Here is a 25,834-nt window from a genome sequence, read left to right as displayed (position 1 = left end):
CCCCTCCCCGCCATACTGATAAAAACTGAAGTGTCCCTTTTTTATTTTTGTTTGGTGCCGCTGAGTTGCTGAACAGACTGTTTTGGCCATTTTGCAGGAGATGGAGAGCGGTTCTGTGGAGGGCGGCTGCTTCTTCCCTCCTGTGGACATCAAAGACGAGCCAATCGATGAAGAGTACGACCGCGCCCTCGTACCCCAGCCTCCGCCCAGGCGCATCAAGGACGAGCCCGACGCTTCAGAGGTCAGTCTTGGGTCATGACCTTTGACCCTAACCCCTCTCACTTCCTGCTTCCCACCACACAGTAATGCATTAACATTCTAACGGATAGAGACGGTCAACCGCTGTGAATGGTCTGTGCAATGCTGGTGAAATGTTTAATGTTGAGAGAATGTTGATTTAATGTTAATGGGACATTGATGGAATATTGATGGGATCTTGATGGAATATTCATGGAATGTTTATGGAATATTCATGGAATGTTTATGGAATGTTTATGGGCCATTTCAGGATTTGGTCCAGCAGCAGAAAACCTCGGAGGAACTGAGGATCAGCTCGGTGTTCTCTGTGGGAGACAACTCCTCCCCCCCCACAGGTGAGAGGGCAGGAGCGAAGAGAAAACTTGTGTGTGTGTGTGCGCGCACATACATGCATACACTACATGGCCAAAAGTATGTGGACACCTGATATCCAACCAAAATCATCCAAAATTATGGGCATTAATATGGAGTTGGTCCACACTTTGCTGCTATAGCAACCTCCACTCTTCTGGGAAGGCCTTAAACTAGATTAAGATTTGCCTTCGTTGGAACTAAGAGGCCTTGCCCGAGCCATGAAAAACAGCCCCAGACTGAGGGGTGTCCAGATACTTTTAGTCATATAGTGTACATATTGTATATTTATGAGTGTGTTTGTGTGTGTGTGTGTGTATGAGGTGTGTGTACCTATACATTTGTATGTGTGTGTACCTATACATTTCTGTGTGTGTGTGTGTGTGTATGAGGTGTGTGTGAGGTGTGTGTACCTATACATTTGTGTGTGTGTGTGAGGTGTGTGTACCTATACATTTCTGTGTGTATGAGGTGTGTGTACCTATACGTTTGTGTGTGTATGCGTGCGCATGCCTGTGTCTGATTATTCGCCTCTCAGTTCCAGCGGCACCCCCTCTGCCCTCGCTCTCTGGGGCGGGACGGGCGTCGGCAGCACCCCCCAGAGTCCTGCGGATGGACACGCCTCCCCTGCCCGCGCCCCCCCACAGTGCCACGCCCCCCAGCGCGGTCAGAGTGTCCTGCTCCGGCTGCACTAAAGTCCTCCAGAAGGGACAGACGGCGTTCCAGCGCAAAGGCTCCTCGCAGCTCTTCTGCTCCACCGTGTGCCTGACCGGCTGCAACCTGCCCCCCGCCCCCAAAGCGCCCAGCACCAGGAAGACCTGCCACTCCTGCCTCAAGTCAGTGTGTGAATATAGCACACACTTTACTGTCTGCACATATATACCACACACTTTACTCTGCATATATACCACACACTTTACTCTGCATATATACCACACACTTTACCGTCTGCACATATGTACCACACACTTTACTCTTCGTATATACCACACACTTAACTGTCTGCACATATATACCACACACTTTACTCTCCGTATATACCACACACTTTACTGTCTGCACATATATACCACACACTTTACTGTCTGCACATATATACCACACACTTTACTCTCTGTATATACCACACACTTTACTGTCTGCACATATATACCACACACTTTACTCTCCGTATATACCACACACTTTACTGTCTGCACATATATACCACACACTTTACTCTCCGTATATACCACACACTTTACTCTGCGTATATACCACACACTTTACTCTGCATCTGTACCACACACTTTACTCTGCGTATATACCACACACTTTACTCTGCGTATATACCACACACTTTACTCTGCATATATACCACACACTTTACTGTCTGCACATATATACCACACACTTTACTCTCTGTATATACCACACACTTTACTGTCTGCACATATATACCACACACTTTACTCTCCGTATATACCACACACTTTACTGTCTGCACATATATACCACACACTTTACTCTCCGTATATACCACACACTTTACTCTGCGTATATACCACACACTTTACTCTGCATCTGTACCACACACTTTACTCTGCGTATATACCACACACTTTACTCTGCGTATATACCACACACTTTACTCTGCGTATATACCACACACTTTACTCTGCGTATATACCACACACGTTACTCTGCGTATATACCACACACTTTACTCTGCGTATATACCACACGCTTTACTCTGCGTATATACCACACACTTTACTCTGCGTATATACCACACACTTTACTCTGCGTATGTCTTCCCTTGAGTTTCCTGCGTGGCCCGTCCCAAGTGCTGTTTCTGTCTCCAGGGAGATCGTGAACCCGAAGGACGTGATCATCGCCCCCGTGGACGGGAACGGCACGGTGAAGAACTTCTGCAGCCAGGCCTGCCTCTCCTCCTTCGACGTGAAGCGCAACAGCAGCAGGGCCACGCAGCCCCCCGCCGACACCGCCATCAAGTGCAGCGTCTGCAAGAAGACTGCTGTGGTACGGGGGTCAGAGGTCGCTGGGGGGGGGGGGGGTGGGGTGGGTTTCTGAATCACGTTTCACCTCCCCTCGATGGGGAGCCAAGCACCAGGTCTCCATCTATCCCAGAGTTCTGTGCGTGCCATTTTATTTTTAGCTGCACAGCTCCAGCTACCAGGCGCTGCAATTCTCGCTGCTGTTACCTGGCAACATGAGCTAACCTGAACACTGCCATATATGAACATTAGGAAATAACTCTGATAATATGAAGGGGTGAAGGCCCTGTTGCTCAGTGAGGGGGGGAGGGGGGGTGGTGGTGAAGGCCCTGTTGCTCAGTGAGGGGGGGGGTGGGGGGGTAGGGGTGAAGGCCCTGTTGCTCAGTAGGGGGGGTGGGGGGGTGGCGGTGAAGGCCCTGTTGCTCGGTCAGGGGGGTGGTGGTGGTGAAGGCCCTGTTGCTCAGTGGAGCTGTCTCCCCCGCAGATTAACCACGAGGTGAACTTCCAGGGCGCGGTGCACAAGCTGTGCAGCGACGCCTGCTTCACGCGTTTCCGCTCCTCCAACAACCTGACCATGAACTGCTGTGAGACCTGCGCCACCTACTGCTACAGCGGCGTGGGGCACTGCCAGCTGCTGCAGATAGAGGGCGCCGTCCGGAAGTTCTGCAGCCCGCCCTGCCTCGCTGCCTACAAGCAGGTAACACCCCCCCCATCCCATCCCATCCCGCTGCCTCACCCTGTCCCACCGTCCCACCCCCCATCCCGCTGTCTCACCCCTGTCCCACCGTCCCGCCCCCCTGTCTCACCGTCCCGCCCCCTCCTCCCGCTGTCCCTCCCCCGCCCCCCCCTGTCTCCCCGGTGACCGGCTGTGTGTGTGTTGCAGAAGAGCAGCAGGGTGGTCCCGTGTGCGGGCTGTCAGAGTCCTCGCTCGGTGGTGGACATGGTGGAGGGGGCCGGTCCTGAGAGCAAAATCCAGCTGTACTGCTCTGGAGCCTGCGCTGCTAATGCTAACGGAGCCCCACACTCCAGCATTGCAGGTACCGCATGCGCGCATACACACCCTACACACACACACACACACACCCTATACACACACACACACACACACACACACAGGTATGTAAGGCTGATCTCCTGTGCAGGTGCCTCGTTCCCCTGCACCAGCTGCAGGGTGGTGGCGGTTCCGCAGTTCCACCTGGCCCTGAACGACGGCTCCATCCGCAACTTCTGCTCCTACAACTGCGTCCTCACCTTCCAGGTGAGGCTCGCTGGGTTCTGGGTTCTGGGGCTGGGTTCTGAGGCTGGGTTGGGTTCTGGGGCTCGCTGGGTTCTGGGTTCTGAGGCTGGGTTGGGTTGGGTTCTGGGGCTCAGCTGGGTTCTGGGTTCTGAGGCTGGGTTGGGTTCTGGGGCTCAGCTGGGTTCTGGGGCTGGGTTCTGAGGCTGGGTTGGGTTGGGTTCTGGGGCTCAGCTGGGTTCTGGGTTCTGTGGCTGGGTTGGGTTCTGGGGCTCAGCTGGGTTCTGGGGCTGGGTTCTGAGGCTGGGTTGGGTTGGGTTCTGGGGCTCAGCTGGGTTCTGGGTTCTGAGGCGGGGTTGGGTTCTGGGGCTCATTTGGGTTCTGGGTTCTGAGGTTCGGTTGGGTTCTGGGGCTGGGCTGGGTTCTGGGGTTCTGAGGTTCGGTTGGGTTCTGGGGCTCAGCTGGGTTCTGAGGCTGGGTTGGGTTGGGTTCTGGGGATCAGCTAGGTTCTGGGTTCTAGGGCTCAGTTGGGTTCTGGGGCTGGGCTGGGTTCTGGGGTTCTGAGGTTCGGTTGGGTTCTGGGGCTCAGCTGGGCTAACACTGCCATGCTTTGGTTGAGACTTTGTGCAGAAATGGACGGTTGGTGTACTTCGTCAGCTGTAGTTTTCGATGAAACCTCGCACAAATTAAGCTCTGTGGATGTTCTTGGGTAAGCCTGGTGTTCTATATTTGGAAAGAGACGTTGAGTTTTACGAGTGTAAATTTCTGGCCCTTTGAGGCCACAAAAGCTTGGACCCATTGAGGTCCCGTTGCATCAGGGCTAGCTGCCGCAGATATCTAGAAAACTCATCAGATGTCAGCGTAATTATCTGGATGGATATACAGTACTCTGGGTCAGTGGGAATATACCTTCATTTCATTCTTGGGTGAACTGGTTCATTAAGAAACGAGTTAATCTGGATTTGGGTGAATTATTAAACTGCACTGGGATTGCATTATGAAATATGTAGAACCAACAAGTAGATTTCTGGGGGGTTTAGGGGGTCAGTGAGAGTTCCTCATGTCTGAAACTTGTGTTGGCCCAAGTCTGCTGCTGTGGACTATATTTACCGAATAATATTTGCTGAGTTGCTGGCCACCACAGAGTGATGCATTTCTGTGAGTCACTGAACGTGCTCTCTGTCTCCCCCTGTAGGCGGGCTTAAATAAAGTGCCCCCTCAGGGCCAGGTGAACGGAAGCTCTGCTGCCCCGGAGCCCCTCTCCGCCCCCCCCTCTGGTGTGCCCCTGCCCCCCCAGACTTCTGCAACCCTGCCCCCGCTCTCTGCTCCGCGGCACGGACAGGCCCCACCCCTCGGACCTGGCCCCGTACAGGCCCCTCCCTCGCCGTCGCCTCGCGGTCACGGCCCTGCCCTTCCCGCCATTTTGCCGCGTGGCCCCGCCCCTGCTCAGGCCCCGCCTTCCTTGGTGGGAGGCCCCGCCCCTCCCTCCCACGGCCTGGTGAAGCTGAGCTGCAGACAGTGTCGCCGACTCTTCTCCTCCAAACCAGAGCTGCTGCAGTTCAAGGTACCGGCCTTTCAGCCATGATACTGCACTGCCTGTCTGGTGTCACGCTTATAACTGTCCCCCTCACTGCCTGTCTGGTGTCACTCTTATAACTGTCCCCCTCACTGCCTGTCTGGTGTCACTCTTATAACTGTCCCTCTCACTGCCTGTCTGGTGTCACGCTTATAACTGTCCTCTCACTGTCTGTCGTCACGCTTATAACTGTCCCCCTCACTGCCTGTCTGGTGTCACTCTTATAACTGTCCCCCTCACTGCCTGTCTGGTGTCACTCTTATAACTGTCCCTCTCACTGCCTGTCTGGTGTCACGCTTATAACTGTCCTCTCACTGTCTGTCTGGTGTCACGCTTATAACTGTCCTCTCACTGTCTGTCTGGTGTCACGCTTATAACTGTCCTCTCACTGTCTGTCTGGTGTCACGCTTATAACTGTCCTCTCACTGTCTGTCTGGTGTCACGCTTATAACTGTCCTCTCACTGTCTGTCTGGTGTCACGCTTATAACTATCCTCTCACTGTCTGTCTGGTATGACGCTTAACTGTCCTCTCACTGTCTGTCTGGTGTCACATTTATATCCTTCCCCCGCACCATCTGTTTGGTGTCACACCTATAACTGTCCCCCTCACTGTCTGTCTGGTGTCACGCTTATAACTGTCCCCCTTGGTGTCTGTAGTGTGAAAGTCTCTGCTGAGGGTATGGTATGTTTAACACTGCTGTGCTGACCACTAATAAAACAGTGCTGTGTTTGCTGCCCAGTGTGTGTGAGTGTGTCTGTGAGTGCGTGTGTGAGTGTGAGAGTAACGGTTTCTCCGCTCCAGTGTGTGTGAGTGCCTGTGTGTGTGTGTGAGTGCGTATGAGCGTGTGTGTGTGTGTGTGAGAGAGTAACTGTTTCTCCGCTCCAGTGTGTGTGAGTGCGTGTGTGTGTGTGAGTGCGTATGAGCGCGCGTGTGTGTGTGCGTGCGTGAGTGCGCATGTGTGTGTGTGAGTGCGTGTGAGCATACGTGTGTGTGTGTGAGAGTAACGGTTTCTCCGCTCCAGGGCCAGATGGTGCTGTTCTGTGGGAAGCTCTGCACGGAGGAGTACAGGAAGCTGAACTTCGTGACTGCGAGGTGCGAGTACTGCAAGCTCGACAAGATGCTCCGGGACGTGGTCAAGTTCAACCATGTGGACCGCCCCTTCTGCAGCGAGGGTCAGTTCCAGCACACCTCTCTCCTTCTTCTCCCTCTTTCTCTTCTTCTCCCTCTCCCTCCCTCCCTCTCTCTCTGCCCTGATTCACTCCCCAGACCTGATTCTACTAATTAGCAGCTCAACAAAATCTCTAGCTGTTGATTGGTGTGTGCTTTGTTAGGGAGTGAAAGCCTTCAGGATTGTAAATGTCCAGGAACCGAGTCGGTTACCACTGCTCCAGCAGAAGGCAGCTAGGTTGTTACCATTAATACTAGTAACCAGCTCACCTTTATTTGGGTAAATCTGACTACAGAGATAAGCTGCTCAGCTTCAGTAACAGACTGCAGAGTGTTTGGGTTTTATGCCTGGAGAGACTGTTCTACTCGCTAGCCAGCCAACAAAAGGTATATAGTCCATCCTTTCTTTTAGAAGCCGATGAATTATTGATGAATCACTGAGTTACTGATTGGCCAGTACTTTGTGTGTGTGCCCCTGTGTTTGTGTGACTGTGTGTCCCTGTGTTTGTGTGACTGTGTGTCCCTGTGTTTGTGTGACTGTGTGTCCCTGTGTCCGTGCGTGTGCGTGTGCGTCTGTGTGTCTGTGTGTCCGTGCGTGTGCGTCTGTGTGTCCGTACGTCAGGCTGTAAGTTGCTCTTTAAGCACGACCTGGCCAAGCGGACGGGGAACCCGTGTCGGACCTGTGCCTACTGCACCAACACGGCCCAGAAGATGATCCAGAACCACTTCGGCGGGAAGCTGGAGGAGTTCTGCAAGGAGGAGTGCATGGCTCTGTACACAGTGCTGTTCTACCAGGTCAGAACCATCACTTCCTCTCACACAGAGAGATCACTTCCTGTCACACAGAGAGAGCATTTATTTTCACACAGAGAACACTTCCTGTCACACAGTGAACACACATAACACTGTATTAGGAGTATTAGGGTCGTATCTGTGTAAGCTGAGTTGGTGTACAGTCGAGCTGCAGGGTGTGCTGATCAGCAGTTGATCAGGTACAGCAGTAAATTCAGTTCAGCGGGGTTCTTGGGTCTGAATTTTCTGCTGGTATCTGGGAGAAACTAAAACCAGAAATCTGTGGGTTCTCCAGGGCCTGGCTAAGTGACCCCGCTGTGTACCTGTGAGCGATGAGGTATTAACCCCCCCCCCCCCCACCCCCCAGATGGCCAAGTGTGACTGGTGTCTGCGGCAGGGGAAGCTGCTGGAGTCTCAGAAGTGGCTGGGAGAGATGAAGCACTTCTGCGACCTGTCCTGCCTGCTGCTCTTCAATCACCAACAGAGCAGCACTTGCGATCGGCAGCACAACCAGAGCAGCCAGAGCAGCCCCTACGAGCAGCCACAAGCCCAGACCAGCCCCTTCGAGCCGCCGCAAGCCCAGACCAGCCCCTACGAACAGCCATACCCTCCGAGCAGCACCTACGAGCAGCAACACCCCCCGAGCAGCACCTACGAGCAGCAACACCCCCTGAGCAGCACCTACGAGCAGCAACACCCACAGCTCTCTGGCGCCATCGCCCTTCCCCCACACAGTACGTCTTTCTGTACAATACCGTCCTCCTGTTGCCAGGCAACAGTAACGTTATAAATTAATTTCTAGTTCTGTATTTGATTGATGGGGACTGATGCATAGGGATAAATTGAGTAAAATTGCGGCCAGGGCATTTGTTTTGTTTGCTGTTGTCTTGGCCGATTTTAGCTCTGTTGCTGAGCAAGTAATGTTCTAATTCCAACTAGCACTGCCTAACTGGCTAGCTAGCTAACGTAATGCTATCTGACTGGTGCTAGTGGTGAAACCTATGAGGAAGTCTATACTGCTAATCTAAAACAGACAATGGTAAGACAAGTCCTTTTTATGTTTTATATTATACATATCACCAGCCCCGAGTTGACATTTATCGCTTATCAACTTTGAAGTGTTAAAAACATTTGTAATTGAAATTTGTAACTGTACACTGCAGTAAGTATGAACATCCCCCCCCCACCCCCAGTTCCCACAGGTGCCGTCCCAGCCTGTATTGCCCCCCTGCCCCCCCCTGCCGGGGCACCTGCCGTGTCCCACCTCCCTGTCTACGCCTCCAAGGAAGCCACGCCCGTCATCGCTAACGTGGTGTCGCTCGCGAGCGCCCCCACGGGACAGCCCTATGTCACTGCAAACACTGCCCTGCCAGGTAATCAATGACCTGCTGTACGGTACAGTCCTTATTACTGCATACCAATAACCTGCTGTACGGTACAGTCCTTATTACTGCATACCAATAACCTGCTGTACGGTACAGACCTTATTACTGCATACCAATAACCTGCTGTGCGGTACAGCCCTTATTACTGCATACCAATAACCTACTGTACGGTACAGTCCTTATTACTTCCCACCAATAACCTACTGTACGGTACAGTCCTTATTACAGGATACCAATAACCTGCTGTACGGTACAGTCATTATTACTGCATACCAATAACCTGCAGTATGGTACAGTCCTTATTACTGCATACCAATAACCTACTGTACGGTACAGTCCTTATTACTTCCCACCAATAACCTACTGTACGGTACAGTCCTTATTACAGGATACCAATAACCTGCTGTACGGTACAGTCCTTATTACTGCATACCAATAACCTACTGTACGGTACAGTCCTTATTACTTCCCACCAATAACCTACTGTACGGTACAGTCCTTATTACAGGATACCAATAACCTGCTGTACGGTACAGTCATTATTACTGCATACCAATAACCTGCAGTATGGTACAGTCCTTATTACTGCATACCAATAACCTACTGTACGGTACAGTCCTTATTACTTCCCACCAATAACCTACTGTACGGTACAGTCCTTATTACAGGATACCAATAACCTGCTGTACGGTACAGCCCTTATTACTGCATACCAATAACCTGCTGTACGGTACAGTCATTATTACTGGATACCAATAACCTGCAGTATGGTACAGCCCTTATTACTGCATACCAATAACCTGCTGTACGGTACAGCCCTTATTACTGCATACCAATAACCTGCTGTACGGTACAGTCATTATTACTGCATACCAATAACCTGCTGTGCGGTACAGTCCTTATTACTGCATACCAATAACCTGCTGTACGGTACAGTCATTATTACTGCATACAAATAACCTGCTGTACGGTACAGCCCTTATTACTGCATACCAATAACCTGCTGTACGGTACAGTCATTATTACTGCATACAAATAACCTGCTGTACGGTACAGTCATTATTACTGCATACCAATAACCTGCTGTACGGTACAGTCATTATTACTGGATACCAATAACCTGCAGTATGGTACAGTCCTTATTACTGCATACCAATAACCTGCTGTACGGTACAGTCATTATTACTGGATACCAATAACCTGCAGTATGGTACAGTCCTTATTACTGCATACCCATAACCTGCTGTACAGTAAAGTCATTAGCATATGTCTGTGTTTTTGAGAAGTCTGTTTTTTAACCTGTCAGTTTGGTAATGAAGTCTGTATTTTGCAGGGGCTGTTCCCACAGCACTCATCCAGGCCAGGATCAATGGAGACGTGAGTGTGTGTGTGCGTGCTTGCATGTGCGTGCGTGCGTGCGTGTGCCTGCGCATGTGTTTGTGTATGTTTGTGTGTGTGTGTGTGCGTGTGTGTGCGTGCTTGAGTGTGTGAGAGAGACTGTTTATGTTTTTTGTCTTTTGGCATGGTTGTAGGCCTGCATACATGTATTCGTGTCTATGACCCTGTCTTTAGGGGTGTGGGCATGCCTGCAGCTGCAGTAATGCTGGTTTGTTGCAGTAATGCAGATTTGCTGTGCAGGCAAGCAGCTGCAGTAATGCAGGTTTATTGCAGTAACTCAGGTTTGTTGCAGTAATGCAGATTTGTTGCAGTAATGCAGATTTGCTGTGCAGGCAAGCAGCTGCAGTAATGCAGGTTTGTTGCAGTAATGCAGGTTTGTTGCAGTAATGCAGATTTGCTGTGCAGGCAAGCAGCTGCTGTAATGCAGGTTTGTTGCAGTAATGCAGGTCAGTTGTAATGCAGGTTTGTTGCAGTAATGCAGGTCAGTTGTACTAATGCAGGTCTGTTGCAGTGATGCAGGTTTGTTGCAGTAATGCAGGTTAGTTGTAGTGATGCAGGTTTGTTGCAGTAACGCAGGTTTGTTGCAGTAATGCAGATTTGTTGCGCAGGCGAGCACGCAGACAGATGCAATGAAGCTCCCGGCCCCGCCCCGCAGGGTGCTGAAGAACAAGGCTCTGCTCTGCAGGCCCATCAGCCAGAACAAGGGAACCATGTGCAAACCACACCAGAAGAGTGTGGAGTCTCAGACAGGTGTGTGCATGCACACGCATACGTACATACATACATGCCCATATACATGCATGCCCATATACATACACACATGCACACGCATACGTACATACATGCATGCCCATATACATACACACATGCGCATGCACACACGTACGTTCATACATGCATGCCCATATACATACACGCGTATAAATACACACGTGCATGCAAGCAAACATGCATGCATGCCTGTGTACATGCACACATGCACAGAAACATGCACATACGCATGCAGGTGCATACACACGGCAAACACATTGCGAATAATATATTAATGCTTCTACGCAGCGTTCTAATGGTGATTCTGTGTGTGTGTGTGTGTGTGCGCATGTGCGTTCCCAGATGAAGTGCACGGGCAGAAGATCCTGGTGTTGCCGGTTCCTGTACCTGTCTTCATTCCTGTGCCGATGCACCTGTACTCCCAGTACACCCCCCTCCCTGTGGGATTGCCTGTACCGGTATGCCTACACCCACCTCCACCTGTACTACACCCGCACATCCCCAGCTTTTACTACACCCTCACACCTCACCTGTACTACACCTGCGCAACTCCACCTGTACTACACCCTCACACCTCCAGCTTTACTAGACCCTCACACCTCACCTGTACTACACCTGCGCAACTCCACCTGTACTACACCCTCACACCTCCAGCTTTACTACACCCTCACACCTCCACCTGTACTACACCATCACACCTCCAGCTGTACTACACTGTCACACCTCCACCTGTACTACACCCTCACACCTCACCTGTACTACACTGTCACACCTCCACCTGTACTACACTCTCACAACTCCAGCTGTACTACATCCTCACACCTCTAGCTGTACTACACCCACCTCACCTGTGCTACATCCTCACACCTCCACCTGTACTACACCCACCTCACCTGTGCTACATCCTCACACCTCCACCTGTACTACACCCACCTCACCTGTGCTATATCCTCACACTTCCACCTGTACTACACCCACCTCACCTGTGCTACATCCTCACACCTCCACCTGTACTACACCCACCTCACCTGTGCTACATCCTCATACCTCCACCTGTACTACACCCACTTCCATGTATACTGTTCCTACACAAGCTGTTCCTCCTGTATTGCCAGTGCTTACCTGTGGGCTGTGTTCACTTGTGCAGGTGCACTTTGTGTCTGTGTCCGTGTGTTCATATCTTCCTGTGTCCATATATTCACGTGTACATATGTTCCTGTGTCCGTATGTTCATGTGTTTCTTTGTTCTTGTGTCCATATGTTCATGTGTAAATATGTTCCTGTTGTCCATATGGTCCTTTGTTCATATGTTTGCATGTTCATGTGTCCATATATTAATGTGTTCATATTTTTGTGTGCTTGTGTGTTCCTGTAGCTGCCTGTGCCGCTGTTTGTACCTTCCTCACTGGACCGGACTGAGAGCAGTGCACACCCAGCTCCGAACAGCCCCCCCGACCACCATATGGCGGAGGAAGAGGAGGGGGAGAGGGACAAACCCATCTCTTATGGAGGTATCGGAGCGGGGGAATAGAGGAGGGATTGTAGGTGACGTTGTAATGTTGATTTTGTGTTGTTTGCATTGTTGATATTGTGTTGTTTGTATTGTTGATTTTGTGTTTGTAATGTTGTAATGTTGACTTTGTGTTGTATGTAATGTTGTAATGTTGATTTTATGTTGTTTGTAATGTTGATTTTGTGTTTGTATTGTAGATTTTGTGTTGTTTGTAATGTTGATTTTGTGTTGTATGTAATGTTGTAATGTTGATTGTGTTGTTTGTAATGTTGATTCTGTGTTGTTTAATGCTGTGCTCAGACCAGGGCAGCACGTACAGTGGGGATTTGGAGTCGGAGGGCTTGTCCACGCCCCGCAGCTGGGAGGAGGAGCCAGCCCCCGGCACGCAGCGATTGGGCCCCTCCGACCAGCAGGACTCTCCCGCCCCCTCTGCCACGCTCCCGTTACTGGACCTGGAGGCCGACTTCCCACTCGGTCAGCGCCACCAACCGTGAAACAACACCAAAACACACACCATCACCGCCAACCGTGAAACAACACCAAAGCACACGCCATCACCGCCAACCACGAAACAACACCAAAACACACGCCATCACCGCCTACCGCGAAACAACACCAAAACACACACCATCACCGCCAACCGTGAAACAACACCAAAACACACGCCATCACCGCCAACCACGAAACAACACCAAAACACACACCATCACCGCCAACCACGAAACAACACCAAAGCACACGCCATCACCGCCAACCGCGAAACAACACCAAAACACACACCATCACCGCCAACCACGAAACAACACCAAAACACACACCATCACCGCCAACCGCGAAACAACACCAAAACACACACCATCACCGCCAACCGCGAAACAACACCAAAACACACACCATCACCGCCAACCGCGAAACAACACCAAAACACACACCATCACCGCCAACCACGAAACAACACCAAAACACACACCATCACCGCCAACCGCGAAACAACACCAAAACACACGCCAGCACCGCCAACCGCGAAACAACACCAAAACACACACCATCACCGCCAACTGCGAAACAACACCAAAACACACACCATCACCGCCAACCGCGAAACAACACCAAAACACACACCATCACCGCCAACCGCGAAACAACACCAAAACACACACCATCACCGCCAACCGCGAAACAACACCAAAACACACACCATCACCGCCAACCGCGAAACAACACCAAAACACACACCATCACCGCCAACCGCGAAACAACACCAAAACACACACCATCACCGCCAACCGCGAAACAACACCAAAACACACACCATCACCGCCAACCGCGAAACAACACCAAAACACACACCATCACCGCCAACCGCGAAACAACACCAAAACACACACCATCACCGCCAACCGCGAAACAACACCAAAACACACACCATCACCGCCAACCGCGAAACAACACCAAAACACACACCATCACCGCCAACCGCGAAACAACACCAAAACACACACCATCACCGCCAACCGCGAAACAACACCAAAACACACACCATCACCGCCAACCGTGAAACAACACCAAAACACACACCATCACCGCCAACCGCGAAACAACACCAAAACACACGCCAGCACTGCCAACCGCGAAACAACACCAGCACAACTCAGCACCGACACCAGCACAACTCAACACCAACTCCAGCACAACTCAACACCAACACACACCAACACCAGCACAACTCAACACCCACTCCAGCACAACTCAACACCAGCACAACTCAAGACCAACACCAGCACAATTCAACACCAGCACAACTCAACACCAACTCCAGCACAACTCGGCACCAACACCAGCTCAACTCAACACTAACACACACCCACTCCAGCACAACTCAACACCAGCACAACTCAAGACCAACACCAGCACAATTCAACACCAGCACAACTCAACACCAACTCCAGCACAACTCGGCACCAACACCAGCTCAACTCAACACTAACACACACCAACACCAGCACAACTCAACTCCAACACAACTCAACACCAACTCCAGCACAACTCAACACCAACTCCAGCACAACTCAACACCAACACCAGCACAACTCAACACCAACTCCAGCACAACTCAACACCAGCACAATGCAACACCAGCACAACTCAACACCAGCACAACTCAACACCATCACCAGCACAACTCATCACCAACTCCAGCACAACTCAACACCAGCACAACTCTACACCAGCACAACTCTACACCAACACCAGCACAACTCAACACCGACTCCGGCACAACTCAGCACTAACACCAGCACAACTCAACACCAACACCAACCTCGGCTCAACTCGACACCAAAACCAGCGCAGCCCAACACTGACAGCTGCACAACTCAACACCAACATCAGATTAACCCAACACCAACACCAGCACAACCCAAAACCAAATCCAAAACCTGTACAACCCAACACCAGCAAAAATGAAAAATTAACCCCAACACCAGCACAACCTAAAATCAACACCAGCACAACCTAAAATCAACACCAGCACAACCAAACAACAACACAGCCCAGCCTGCTAACTAATGTGCCATGTGAGGGTTCAGGGGGCGATTCTAATCTTGCATTGTGGGTGTTTTTTGTTGCAGAGTCCTTGGAGCCAGAGTCCGGTAAAGGCCTGAGTGTGACCCTGCGACACAGAGACAGCCGGAGACCCCGAGACAGCTTCCCCCCCAGGAAACGGGTACGACCCGCTTCCCCCGAACCCCAAGACCTTCCGTCCACATCTGAACCTGAATCTCAAGATCGCCCGTGCACATCTAAATCTGAATCTCAAGATCGCCCGTGCACATCTAAATCTGAATCTAAAGAATGCCCGTTCACATCTAAATCTATATCTCAAGATCGCCCGTTCACATCTAAATCTGAATCTCAAGATCGCCCGTGCACATCTAAACCTGAATCTAAAGATCGCCCGTTCACATCTAAATCTATATCTCAAGATCGCCCGTTCACATCTAAATCTGAATCTCAAGATCGCCCGTTCACATCTAAATCTGAATCTCAAGACTGCCCGTCCACATCTAAATCTGAATCTCAAGACTGCCCGTCCACATCTAAATCTGAATCTCAAGACTGCCCATCCACATCTAAATCTGAATCTCAAGAATGCCCGTCCACATCTAAACCTGAACCTGTAGATCTCCCGTTCACATCTAAATCTCAACCTCAAGGTCTCCTACTTGCATCTAAATCTGAATCTCCAAAGCGCCCGTTCACATCTAAATCTGAAACGCGAGAGCGCCCGTTCACATCTAAATCTGAATCTCCAAAGCGCCCGTTCACATCTAAACCTGGACATCGAAGCGTCCTCCTCCCTGACCCTCGACATTTCCCCCATCCTAACCCTAACCCCCACCCTGAACCCAGAAACCACCCGTTTGCCTATGGCCCTGAACACCGGAATCTCCCCCACCCTCGGCTTCGAAACCTCCACCAGCGGGGACCCCGAAACTTCCCGCGCCCTGGTCCCAGAAACCGTCCTTTCTCTTCCAGTCGGGAACCGCGGCACTTCCCACACCGTCCTTACCCTGATGGCTTCTAACACCCTGAACCCCCGCCCCTCTGCCCCTCACCCCCTTAAAAATGCCCCTAGTCCACAAGCTCCCCTGACCGAATTAATCTCCAGCCCTGCGTTCAGTGAAGGGTCTCTGCAGCTGTAGGTGGTTGCAGACCCACCCCACCGCTATTATGTCTACCTCAGCAACACCCGGTGCCACTTCCAAACCTCCAAACGTTTTAACTGAGTCTCGCCGGGGTGAGCGGTCCGTTACTGCCGCCTCAGCCACCAGAGGGCGCCCTACAGCAGCACATTTTGCAAGCCACACCCGCTGGAACACCAGCCAATGGGAGTCCTGAGACGTGGGAGTTTTCTGAGCACCAGCGAGGAGGGGAGAACTCCAGCGTCGTCCTGTGAGTATCCGCTGGCCTCCTCTCTGCCCCTGCATAGACAGTCATTTTTATTTTTTATTTTTGGGGGGGGGGGGAAAGCTGTATAACTCTGTTTTTCTTTTGTTCCTGAGGCAGCTGTTCCTCCAGCTGATTGGGCCCCCGGGGGTGTTGGGGGGTTACACCGACACCCCCACAGGCCGCCGAGGAAGCCCCTCTCTCCCAGCGCCTGCAGGGTGGATTGTCCTGGAGGGGAAGGGAAGCGGACTGTGGCACTTCAGTGGAGAGTTTTGGGGGTTGATGCCTTGAGAAAAACGGTGTGACAGCATCCCGCCCCCCCGCCCCCACCCCCACCAGAAAAGAGGCCGGACAGATCAAAGGTGGAAACGCTCTGCGCCCCTTTTGCTCCATTTTTGGGAGACCGGGGTGCCCCCGCAGAATGTGGAGACTGGGAGATTTGGGGGCTCGGTCCGTGCTCCGCCGTCTCCTTGAGAGATTCCTCTGCAGCCCCGTGCCCGGGGCGGACTCGGTGCAGTTCTGCGAATCGCCCTCTAGGGGGAGTCCTGCACAGCCGAATAGGCTCTAATGAGAGGCATCCTCAGAGCTGAGGATGCTGGGAAGGCGCTGAAGGGCCTGCAGTCATCCTGTCTTGAGTTTAACTGTTTAACTGAGTTTAACTGTCCGTTAGTTTTAAAACACACACTGCTATTCCCATTGCTAAGCAACTGCTCTTCCCATTGCTAAGCAACACTGCTGTTCCCATTGCTAAGCAACACTGCTGTTCCCATTGCTAAGCAACACTGCTGTTCCCATTGCTAAGCAACACTGCTGTTCCCATTGCTAAGCAACACTGCTGTTCCCATTGCTAAGCAACACTGCTGTTCCCATTGCTCAGCTGCTGCGGGCTGTTCGTTCAGCCCGCGCTATGAAACACTGGACCTGGTGAAGCGCCGGTGGGTTTCACTGGCTCGTCCTCCTGTCAGTCATGTGCCCGGCCGGAAGTCTGCTTGGTATGAGTCACTGTCGGGCAGCGGCACACGAAGGTTACTCTCCGAGACAAATTCGTTTTTGTGCGTCTGTGCTGCTGTTAACCGCTCTCTGTGATTGTAGTATATTCATTTTTAACGAGTTGTCTGATAAGTGTCCCCTTCCCTGTCTTATATTTGTGTTGTTCACGCAGGGCGGTGATGTTTCACTGCGCCAACCTTTTCTGAAGTAAATATTCTCATTTTCAAAAAGCTCGCTTTCCCGTGTGTTTGATTTACACGCGTTTCTCTGAAGTGCGTCTCTGGTACGACTGTTTCACAGCATATCATTTAAAATCACAGTGAGAATTTTTATATTTAGGATAGTAGGATACTCTTACTACTGCACTCTTAGAATTACATTTTTATGAAGATTAAAAAGAGTACTAAGTTCTTTGGAATATTCCTTTAATACTTGTTGTTCTTTAATCTTGGCTGATTAATTCCTAGTATTTGCTTCTTCAAAAGCTTCTTCTGGTGAAAACCTCCCCAGAGCTGAGCTCTGCATGCAGCTCCTTGGCTCTTTGCATCTTCCACAGATCTAATGAATTATTTAAAAATCAAGCAATGTAAAATAAGTACAAAAAAACAAACCCCTTATTTCAAGCAAATACGCTGCCTGAGTGCTGGGTAGGTTTTTTGGGGGGAGAGAAATCACTGCCCTTAGGGCTGCATGGTTCAGCTTGAGGGAAATCACTGCCCTTAGGGCTGCATGGTTCAGCTCGAGGGAAATCACTGCCCTTAGGGCTGCATGGTTCAGCTCGAGGGAAATCACTGCCCTTAGGGCTGCATGGTTCAGCTTGAGGGAAATCACTGCCCTTAGGGCTGCATGGTTCAGCTCGAAAAATCCAATATTGCCACTTAATTTAGGAAATACAGCTGCAGTCAGTAACTACGGTGGCCCAAGCACTCACTAATGCAAATGAAAAAAAAAAACCCCACATATGCATGTTCCTAATGAGGTGCTTAGTCAGCCAAGCAAGTGTCAAAAGTACAAAAAATGATTTAAAAATATATATATTTTAAATTACTATTTAATAAATTACATTTTTTAAATATATATATATATATATATTTTAGAATTTGCAGAACTCCATAGCACTCCTTGGTGATTTAATGGGGCAAATTCTTTAGGGCTGTCCTCAAATGTCCTGCTATTTAAACAGGCATACACTATATCGCAAAGTTTGTGGTCACCTGACATCCAACATCTGATCCAAAATCATGTCCATTAATATGGAATTTGATCCACCCTTTTCCGCTGTAAGAACCTCCACTGTTCTAGGAAGGCTTTATACTAGAAGTTGGAGCACTGCTGCAGGGACTTGCTTCCACTCAGCCAGAAGTGAGGACAGGTCACTGACTGGGTGATTAGGCCTGGCTCGCAGTTGGGTTTCCAACTGATCCCAAAGGTGTAGGATGGGGTTGAAATCAGTGCTCTGTGTAGGCCGGTCAAGTTCTTCCACACCGTTATTGACAAAACGATTTTCTATATGGACCTCGCTGTGACAGGAGGCATTGTTGAGCTGAAACAGGAAAGGGCCTTCCCCAAACTGTTGGGGCAGCACAGAATTATCTAGAATGTATGCGATTGTGTGCTGTAGCATTAAGATTTGCCTTCACTGGAACAAAAGGGCCTAGCCCAAACCATGAAAAAACAGTGATGTTTTGTGAATTTTGAAATTGAAAACGTTTGAGCTCTATAGCGCCACCCAATGGTTGAATCAGGCCAATTTGTTGTACTTTTCCTCAGGATGGAGCTCTCAATAGAAACACAATGTTTCGTCTTTTCGTTTGGGATTTCTTCGCTTTTGTGTTGAAAGCCATGCCCACATGCAAATTCATTGGCTTCCTGTGGGCACATTTAAAAGTGTAACAACTTTGTTTAAATAACTTTTAAAGATATTTGGGTGTAGATGCGTTCTGCCAAGTTTCATGAAAATTGGCTAAAGCATCTTGGAGGAAATTTATTTCTAAGGTTTTCCAAAAAAGTGAAAAATAATGCAAAATCTGGTATGGTGGACCTCATTGGTCAAAATGTTGTTCGAAAAGAGTAGCTGGATCTGTGGACGTTGATTTTGTGTCAGTCGGACTAACGGATCCTGACTTAAGACTGTCAAAGGTTGCAATTTCAACTGACTGCTATAGCGCCACCAAGAGGCCAGTCTGCATAAACTTTTGGCCATTTGGAGGAAGGCCCGAAACATACCCTGCAGAAGCACACAAATGAGAACACTGGGCTAATGAGAACACTGGGCTAATGAGAACACTGGGCTGACGCTGCAAACGCTCGTCCTGGTTGTGCACACTCGACGTGCGCTCTTATGCCCCTGTAGAGGCATAAACCCGAGCACTGTCGATCCAGGACAGCTGTGAAAGACGGAGCACAAATCCTGTTGTTGTCTGCTGTAGCGCCCCCTTGTTGCAACACTTGACACTGCGGCTTGCGCTTGCGTCGCATTAAGACTTTCAGGCGACATTAAATCAACTTTCCGTAACTCGAAGCGTCTGCGTCTGCGTTCTTATGTTGGGTGTGTTTCTGGCCTAACTCTCTTTGAATGTGCAAAGTTTGGTAAAAACCAACCAGGCTGTTTTGCCAGAAGTGCAAAAAGCAGTGGAAGAAAAATAAAACCAAGAAACAGCGTCTTTTGTGCTTGGCTCTCTAATTACAAAATAGAAGTCCAAAAATGTTGCTGGACGGTGTAAGTTCTGTAACAGCACACATTCCCTAGACCGCAGTGCATGTTTTTAAGAAACCCACATTATGCCTGCCCGAAATGTAGGACTATGTGGGTTCTCGCACATATTCGCCTATCGGTGAAAGCTGCGTAGCTTTCTACACCACCACGTTTTTTCGGGCGGACCCTGGAACATGTCTTCTAGGGACGTGACTGAAGTAGAAGTGTTTCAGCTCCATTTTTCGGGTAAAAACATGGCCGCCACAGCAGCTGGTCAGTTTGCAGAGGGAAAACACACCTGCTGCAGGTCAAACAGGCCAGCTGCCATTTTGGATTTGTTATTTTAAAGGAGTGCAAGCAGGCCATTTGGCTTTGTTCCCAAACTATGGTCGCGCAGTGGTTAGCACTGTTGACTCTGGGTTCTGGGTTCGAGTCCCAGCCGGCTGGATCCTCACTTTCCTCCCACACCTGCGTGTCAGGTCAGGTGTCCTCCTGCCTTTGTCCTTGAACTGGCCTTCCACCTGGAGCTGGTCCCAGGGTGCTGTACTGTGGCTGCCCTTCGCTCCTAAGTTAACGTTGCTTCCGTCTACATTCATATTTAGCACAACATTTTCCTTGATAAACTGAAAACAAAAGGCATGCACAATAAGAGCTTTTGAGCATTAATTACACGTGTTCTAACGCTATTTTGTGACAATTTTTGATTGTACATAGGCCTACTATTCTAATAATAAAGCAAAAAAACTTTTTCACAATATTTCACAGTAATTTACGTCGGTCTTCGTAAATGTTCCTTATAGTTTGCTTAAGTGATGTGCATACTAGAACTTTACAAACTTCTAAATTGTCATTATTTCTCTGTGTACACGCACACCAATACCCAGATTATTGGGAGAAATCAGTCTATGCCTGTACTTGCGTTATTGTGTACACACAGATATAAGTCATGCGATTGCTCCAGTGGCTGCGTTTATGTGGTTCTCTCCATAAGTGGCATCCGTGTGCTCAATGGAAAGGGCATGCGAGTTTTCATCCAGGATCCTCAACTTCCAGCTGACACAGTTTCAAAAGACAGAGGAAATCTGAGTAATGCGTCCACATGCTCCAAAATATCTGAAGATCGGGCAATAATCCAGGAGTCCTAATCTGGTTGTGAATATTCCGATTTGACATTTTGCCAGTGAAGATGATCTGATAAAGGCATTTACATGACCTTTTCAATAATCTGGGAATGTCCACGATCGGGGTGGAGTATTATCATTTTATTTATTTATATAGCACCTTTCAAGAAAAAAAGTGCAAAATGTATTTTCCGAACAGTAAGCAAAAAAAAAAAAAGAATATGAAAAATTTTGGGAATATATCAATAGTAAAGCAATTTAATATTACTGTGTAAATACACCCATTGAAGTAAGCATTTGGATCCTCCATTTTATCTTTGCGTGATTTTATTTTTTACTTTGCCTGTGTCTGTTTGTGTGCATGTGTGTGTGTCTGCGTGTGTGCGCGTGTGTGTGCGCTTGCGTGTTTGTATGTGTGTGTGTCTGCGTGTGCGCGTGTGTGTGCGCGTGCGTATGTGTGTGTGTGTGTGCGTGTGTGTGTGTTTGACCTGCAGGGCCGTAAGCGGGCTGCAGCGGTGGTTGCTAGCGGTGTTGCGCGTGCGGCAATGCCCCCTGCTGGCCGATCCAAGCTGCTGCACATGTACGGCGTCAACGCATGGAAGAGCTGGGTACAGTCTGTGCGGGAAAACAGAGACAAAGGTCAGTCTCTCTCTCTCTCTCTCCCTCTCCCTTTCTCTCCCTCTCCCTCTCACTCTCCCTCTCTCTCTCTCCCCCTCTCCCTCTCTCTCTCGCTCTTGTTCAGGTTCCTTATTTCTCTCTCCCTCTCCCTCTCTCTGTCTTTCTCGCTCTTTCTCTCTCTCTCTCTCTGTCTTTCTCGCCCTTTCTCTCTCTCTCTCTGTATTTCTTGCTCTTTCCCTCTCTCTCAGTTGAATTTAAAATGCAAATTTTCCGTTACATCATTTGCTGAGCCAAAGAATTACATAAACTATAATACAATATTCCCTGAAATACTTGTCATAATGTAGTAATAATAATAATAAGAATAGTCATTAATAACAGTTATTAAAATTCTCTCTCCCGCCCTCCTGTCCCCCCCTCCCGTCTTTCTCCCACTCTCTGCCCCTCCCCCTCGCACTCTCCGCCCCTCCCCCTCCACTCCCACTCTCTGCCCCTCCCCCTCGCACTCTCTGCCCCTCCCCCTCGCACTCTCTGCCCCTCCCCCTCCACTCCCACTCTCCGCCCCTCCACTCCCACTCTCCACCCCTCCCCCTCGCACTCTCTGCCCCTCCCCCTCCACTCCCACTCTCCGCCCCTCCCCCTCCCCCTCTCCGCCCCTCCCCCTCCACTCCCCTCTCAGAGAGCAGTGCGGGGCTGGAGGAGGATGTGTTAAGGTGCAGCTCAGCTGAACTCAGTGTGGGGTTGTGCCGCTTCATAGAGGAGGTGCGGAGGCCCAACGGTGAACGCTACACCCCCGACAGCATCTTCTACCTGTGCCTGGGCATACAGCAGGTACCCCGAAAACACGCACCCCAGTACTGCTGTACACCAACCCAGTACTGCTGTACACCAAACCAGCACTACTATACACCAACCCAGTACTGCTGTACACCAAACCAGTACTGCTGTACACCAAACCAGCACTACTATACACCAACCCAGTACTGCTGTACACCAAACCAGCACTACTATACACCAACCCAGTACTGCTGTACACCAAACCAGTACTGCTGTACACCAGCCCAGTACTGCTGCACACCAAACCTGTACTAATATACACCAACCCAGTACTGCTGTACACCAACCCAGTACTGCTGCACACCAAACCTGTACTACTATACACGCACCCCAGTACTGCTGTACACCAAACCTGTACTACTATACACCAACCCAGTACTGCTGTACTCCAAACCTGTACTACTATACACCAAACCTGTACTAATATACACCAACCCAGTACTGCTGCACACCAGCCCAGTACTGCTGTACACCAACCCAGTACTGCTGCACACCAACCCAGTACTGCTGTACACCAACCCAGTACTGCTGCACACCAACCCAGTACTACTATACACCAGCCCAGTACTGCTGCACACCAAACCTGTACTACTATACACCAGCCCAGTACTGCTGCACACCAAACCTGTACTACTATACACCAACCCAGTACTGCTGTACTCCAAACCTGTGCTACTATACACCAACCCAGTACTGCTGTACTCCAAACCTGTGCTACTATACACCAACCCAGTACTGCTGCACACCAAACCTGTACTACTATACACCAAACCAGCACTACTATACACCAACCCAGTACTGCTGTACACCAAACCTGCACTACTATACACCAACCCAGTACTGCTGTACTCCAAACCTGTACTACTATACACCAAACCAGTACTAATATACACCAAACCTGTGCTACTATACACCAACCCAGTACTGCTGTATAACAAACCTGTACTACTATACACCAACCCAGTACTGCTGTACACCAAACCAGTACTAATATACACCAACCCAGTACTGCTGTATAACAAACCTGTACTACTATACACCAACTCAGTACTGCTGTACACCAAACCTGTACTAATATACACCAACCCAGTACTACTATACACCAACCCAGTACTGCTGTACACCAAACCTGTACTACTATACACCAAACCAGTACTACTATACACCAACCCAGTACTGCTGTACACCAAACCTGCACTACTATACACCAACCCAGTACTAATATACACCAACCCAGTACTGCTGTACTCCAAACCTGCACTACTATACACCAACCCAGTACTAATATACACCAACCCAGTACTGCTGTACTCCAAACCTGCACTACTATACACCAACCCAGTACTAATATACACCAACCCAGTACTGCTGTACACCAAACCTGCACTACTATACACCAACCCAGTACTAATATACACCAACCCAGTACTGCTGTACACCAAACCTGCACTACTATACACCAACCCAGTACTGCTGTACTCCAAACCTGTGCTACTATACACCAACCCAGTACTGCTGCACACCAAACCTGTACTAATATACACCAACCCAGTACTGCTGTATAACAAACCTGTACTACTATACACCAACTCAGTACTGCTGTACACCAAACCTGTACTAATATACACCAACCCAGTACTACTATACACCAACCCAGTACTGCTGTACACCAAACCTGTACTACTATACACCAAACCAGTACTACTATACACCAACCCAGTACTGCTGTACACCAAACCTGCACTACTATACACCAACCCAGTACTAATATACACCAACCCAGTACTACTGTACTCCAAACCTGCACTACTATACACCAACCCAGTACTAATATACACCAACCCAGTACTGCTGTACACCAAACCTGCACTACTATACACCAACCCAGTACTAATATACACCAACCCAGTACTGCTGTACTCCAAACCTGCACTACTATACACCAACCCAGTACTAATATACACCAACCCAGTACTGCTGTACACCAAACCTGCACTACTATACACCAACCCAGTACTAATATACACCAAACCTACACTACTATACACCAACCCAGTACTAATATACACCAAACCTGCACTACTATACACCAACCCAGTACTAATATACACCAAACCTGCACTACTATACACCAACCCAGTACTAATATACACCAACCCAGTACTGCTGTACTCCAAACCTATACTACTGCTGTAAACCAACCCAGTACTACTGTACCACAAACCAGTGCCATGTATCCCAGTACCCAGTGTTTTGTACACCTGTGCCCCACTGCCCCTGTAACCCTGTGCCCCTGTGCCCCACTGCCCCTGAAACCCTGTGCCCCTGTACCCCACTTCCCTGTGCCCCTGTACCCCACTTCCCTGTAACCCTGTACCCCTTAGTGCTGCAGTAGTGAGCTGTTCCCCTCTGCCTGTTTGCTCTGCAGTACCTGTTTGAGAACGGCAGGATAGAGAACCTGTTCACTGACCCGCTGTACAGCGAATTCAGCCTGCAGATCACCAGCATGCTGAGGGACTGGAAACCTGCTGCGGTCACTAACGGTGAGACGCGCACACACACTCACACATGCACACACACTCACACACACACACACACGCACACTCACACAAACACACACATACACACACGCTCACACTCGCACGCACACACACACACATTCACACATGCAAGTACACGGACGCATGCACATACACACATGCACCTACACACGCACATACACACACAGACGTGAGGAGTAAAGGTGTGTGCTGTGTCTGGCAGGTTTAAAGATGTGTGCTGTGTTTGGCCGGTGTAAAGGTATATGTTGTATTTGGTATGTGTTAAGGTGTACAGGTGTAAAGGTATATGTTGTGTTTGGTATGTGTAAAGGTGTAAAGGGTATATGTTGTGTTTGGTATGTGTAAAGGTGTTCAGCTGTAAAGGTATATGCTGTGTTTGGTATGTGTAAAGGTGTATAGGTGTAAAAGTATATGTTGTGTTTGGTATGTGTAAAGGTGTTCAGCTGTAAAGGTATATGCTGTGTTTGGTATGTGTAAAGGTGTATAGGTGTAAAAGTATATGTTGTGTTTGGTATGTGTAAATGTCTACAGGTGTAAAGATGTGCGCTGTGTTTGGCAGGTGTAAAGGTATATGTTAAGTTTGGTATGTGTAAAGGTGTACAGGTATAAAGGTATATCCT

General features: G+C 49.5%; 1 protein-coding gene across 15 annotated transcripts in view; it reads left to right on the top strand.

Annotated features, from left to right (window-relative positions):
• Window positions 1–25,834, top strand: part of LOC118225672 (zinc finger MYM-type protein 4-like) — a 48,821-nt gene that overhangs the window by 7,798 nt on the left and 15,189 nt on the right. For 12 of the 15 annotated variants that reach the window (XR_004764884.1, XR_004764882.1, XR_004764883.1 and 9 more), the window contains 21 exons: window positions 98–241; window positions 509–593; window positions 1,148–1,445; window positions 2,454–2,631; window positions 3,091–3,303; window positions 3,490–3,643; window positions 3,749–3,864; window positions 5,036–5,404; window positions 6,440–6,590; window positions 7,208–7,380; window positions 7,745–8,111; window positions 8,571–8,750; window positions 10,096–10,139; window positions 10,769–10,910; window positions 11,274–11,389; window positions 12,307–12,442; window positions 12,745–12,918; window positions 15,075–15,169; window positions 21,693–21,837; window positions 22,496–22,647; window positions 25,082–25,196. Coding sequence is in view for 9 of the 15 variants with exons in the window: in XM_035414547.1 (XP_035270438.1) it covers window positions 98–241; window positions 509–593; window positions 1,148–1,445; window positions 2,454–2,631; window positions 3,091–3,303; window positions 3,490–3,643; window positions 3,749–3,864; window positions 5,036–5,404; window positions 6,440–6,590; window positions 7,208–7,380; window positions 7,745–8,111; window positions 8,571–8,750; window positions 10,096–10,139; window positions 10,769–10,910; window positions 11,274–11,389; window positions 12,307–12,442; window positions 12,745–12,918; window positions 15,075–15,169; window positions 21,693–21,837; window positions 22,496–22,647; window positions 25,082–25,196 (3,547 nt within the window). In the remaining 6 variants the exon portion in view is untranslated. Of the gene's footprint in view, window positions 1–97; window positions 242–508; window positions 594–1,147; window positions 1,446–2,453; window positions 2,632–3,090; window positions 3,304–3,489; window positions 3,644–3,748; window positions 3,865–5,035; window positions 5,405–6,439; window positions 6,591–7,207; window positions 7,381–7,744; window positions 8,112–8,570; window positions 8,751–10,095; window positions 10,140–10,768; window positions 10,911–11,273; window positions 11,390–12,306; window positions 12,443–12,744; window positions 12,919–15,074; window positions 16,399–16,512; window positions 17,614–21,692; window positions 21,838–22,495; window positions 22,648–25,081; window positions 25,197–25,834 lie in introns of those variants that run through there. The other 3 variants (XR_004764886.1, XR_004764887.1, XR_004764885.1) reach the window with 3 other exon arrangements.

The sequence above is a fragment of the Anguilla anguilla genome, chromosome 1, assembly GCF_013347855.1.
Source record: "Anguilla anguilla isolate fAngAng1 chromosome 1, fAngAng1.pri, whole genome shotgun sequence".
Lineage (NCBI taxonomy): Eukaryota > Metazoa > Chordata > Actinopteri > Anguilliformes > Anguillidae > Anguilla > Anguilla anguilla.
Note: the sequence above shows the minus strand (reverse complement) of the source record. Positions and strands in the feature narration are given on the sequence as shown.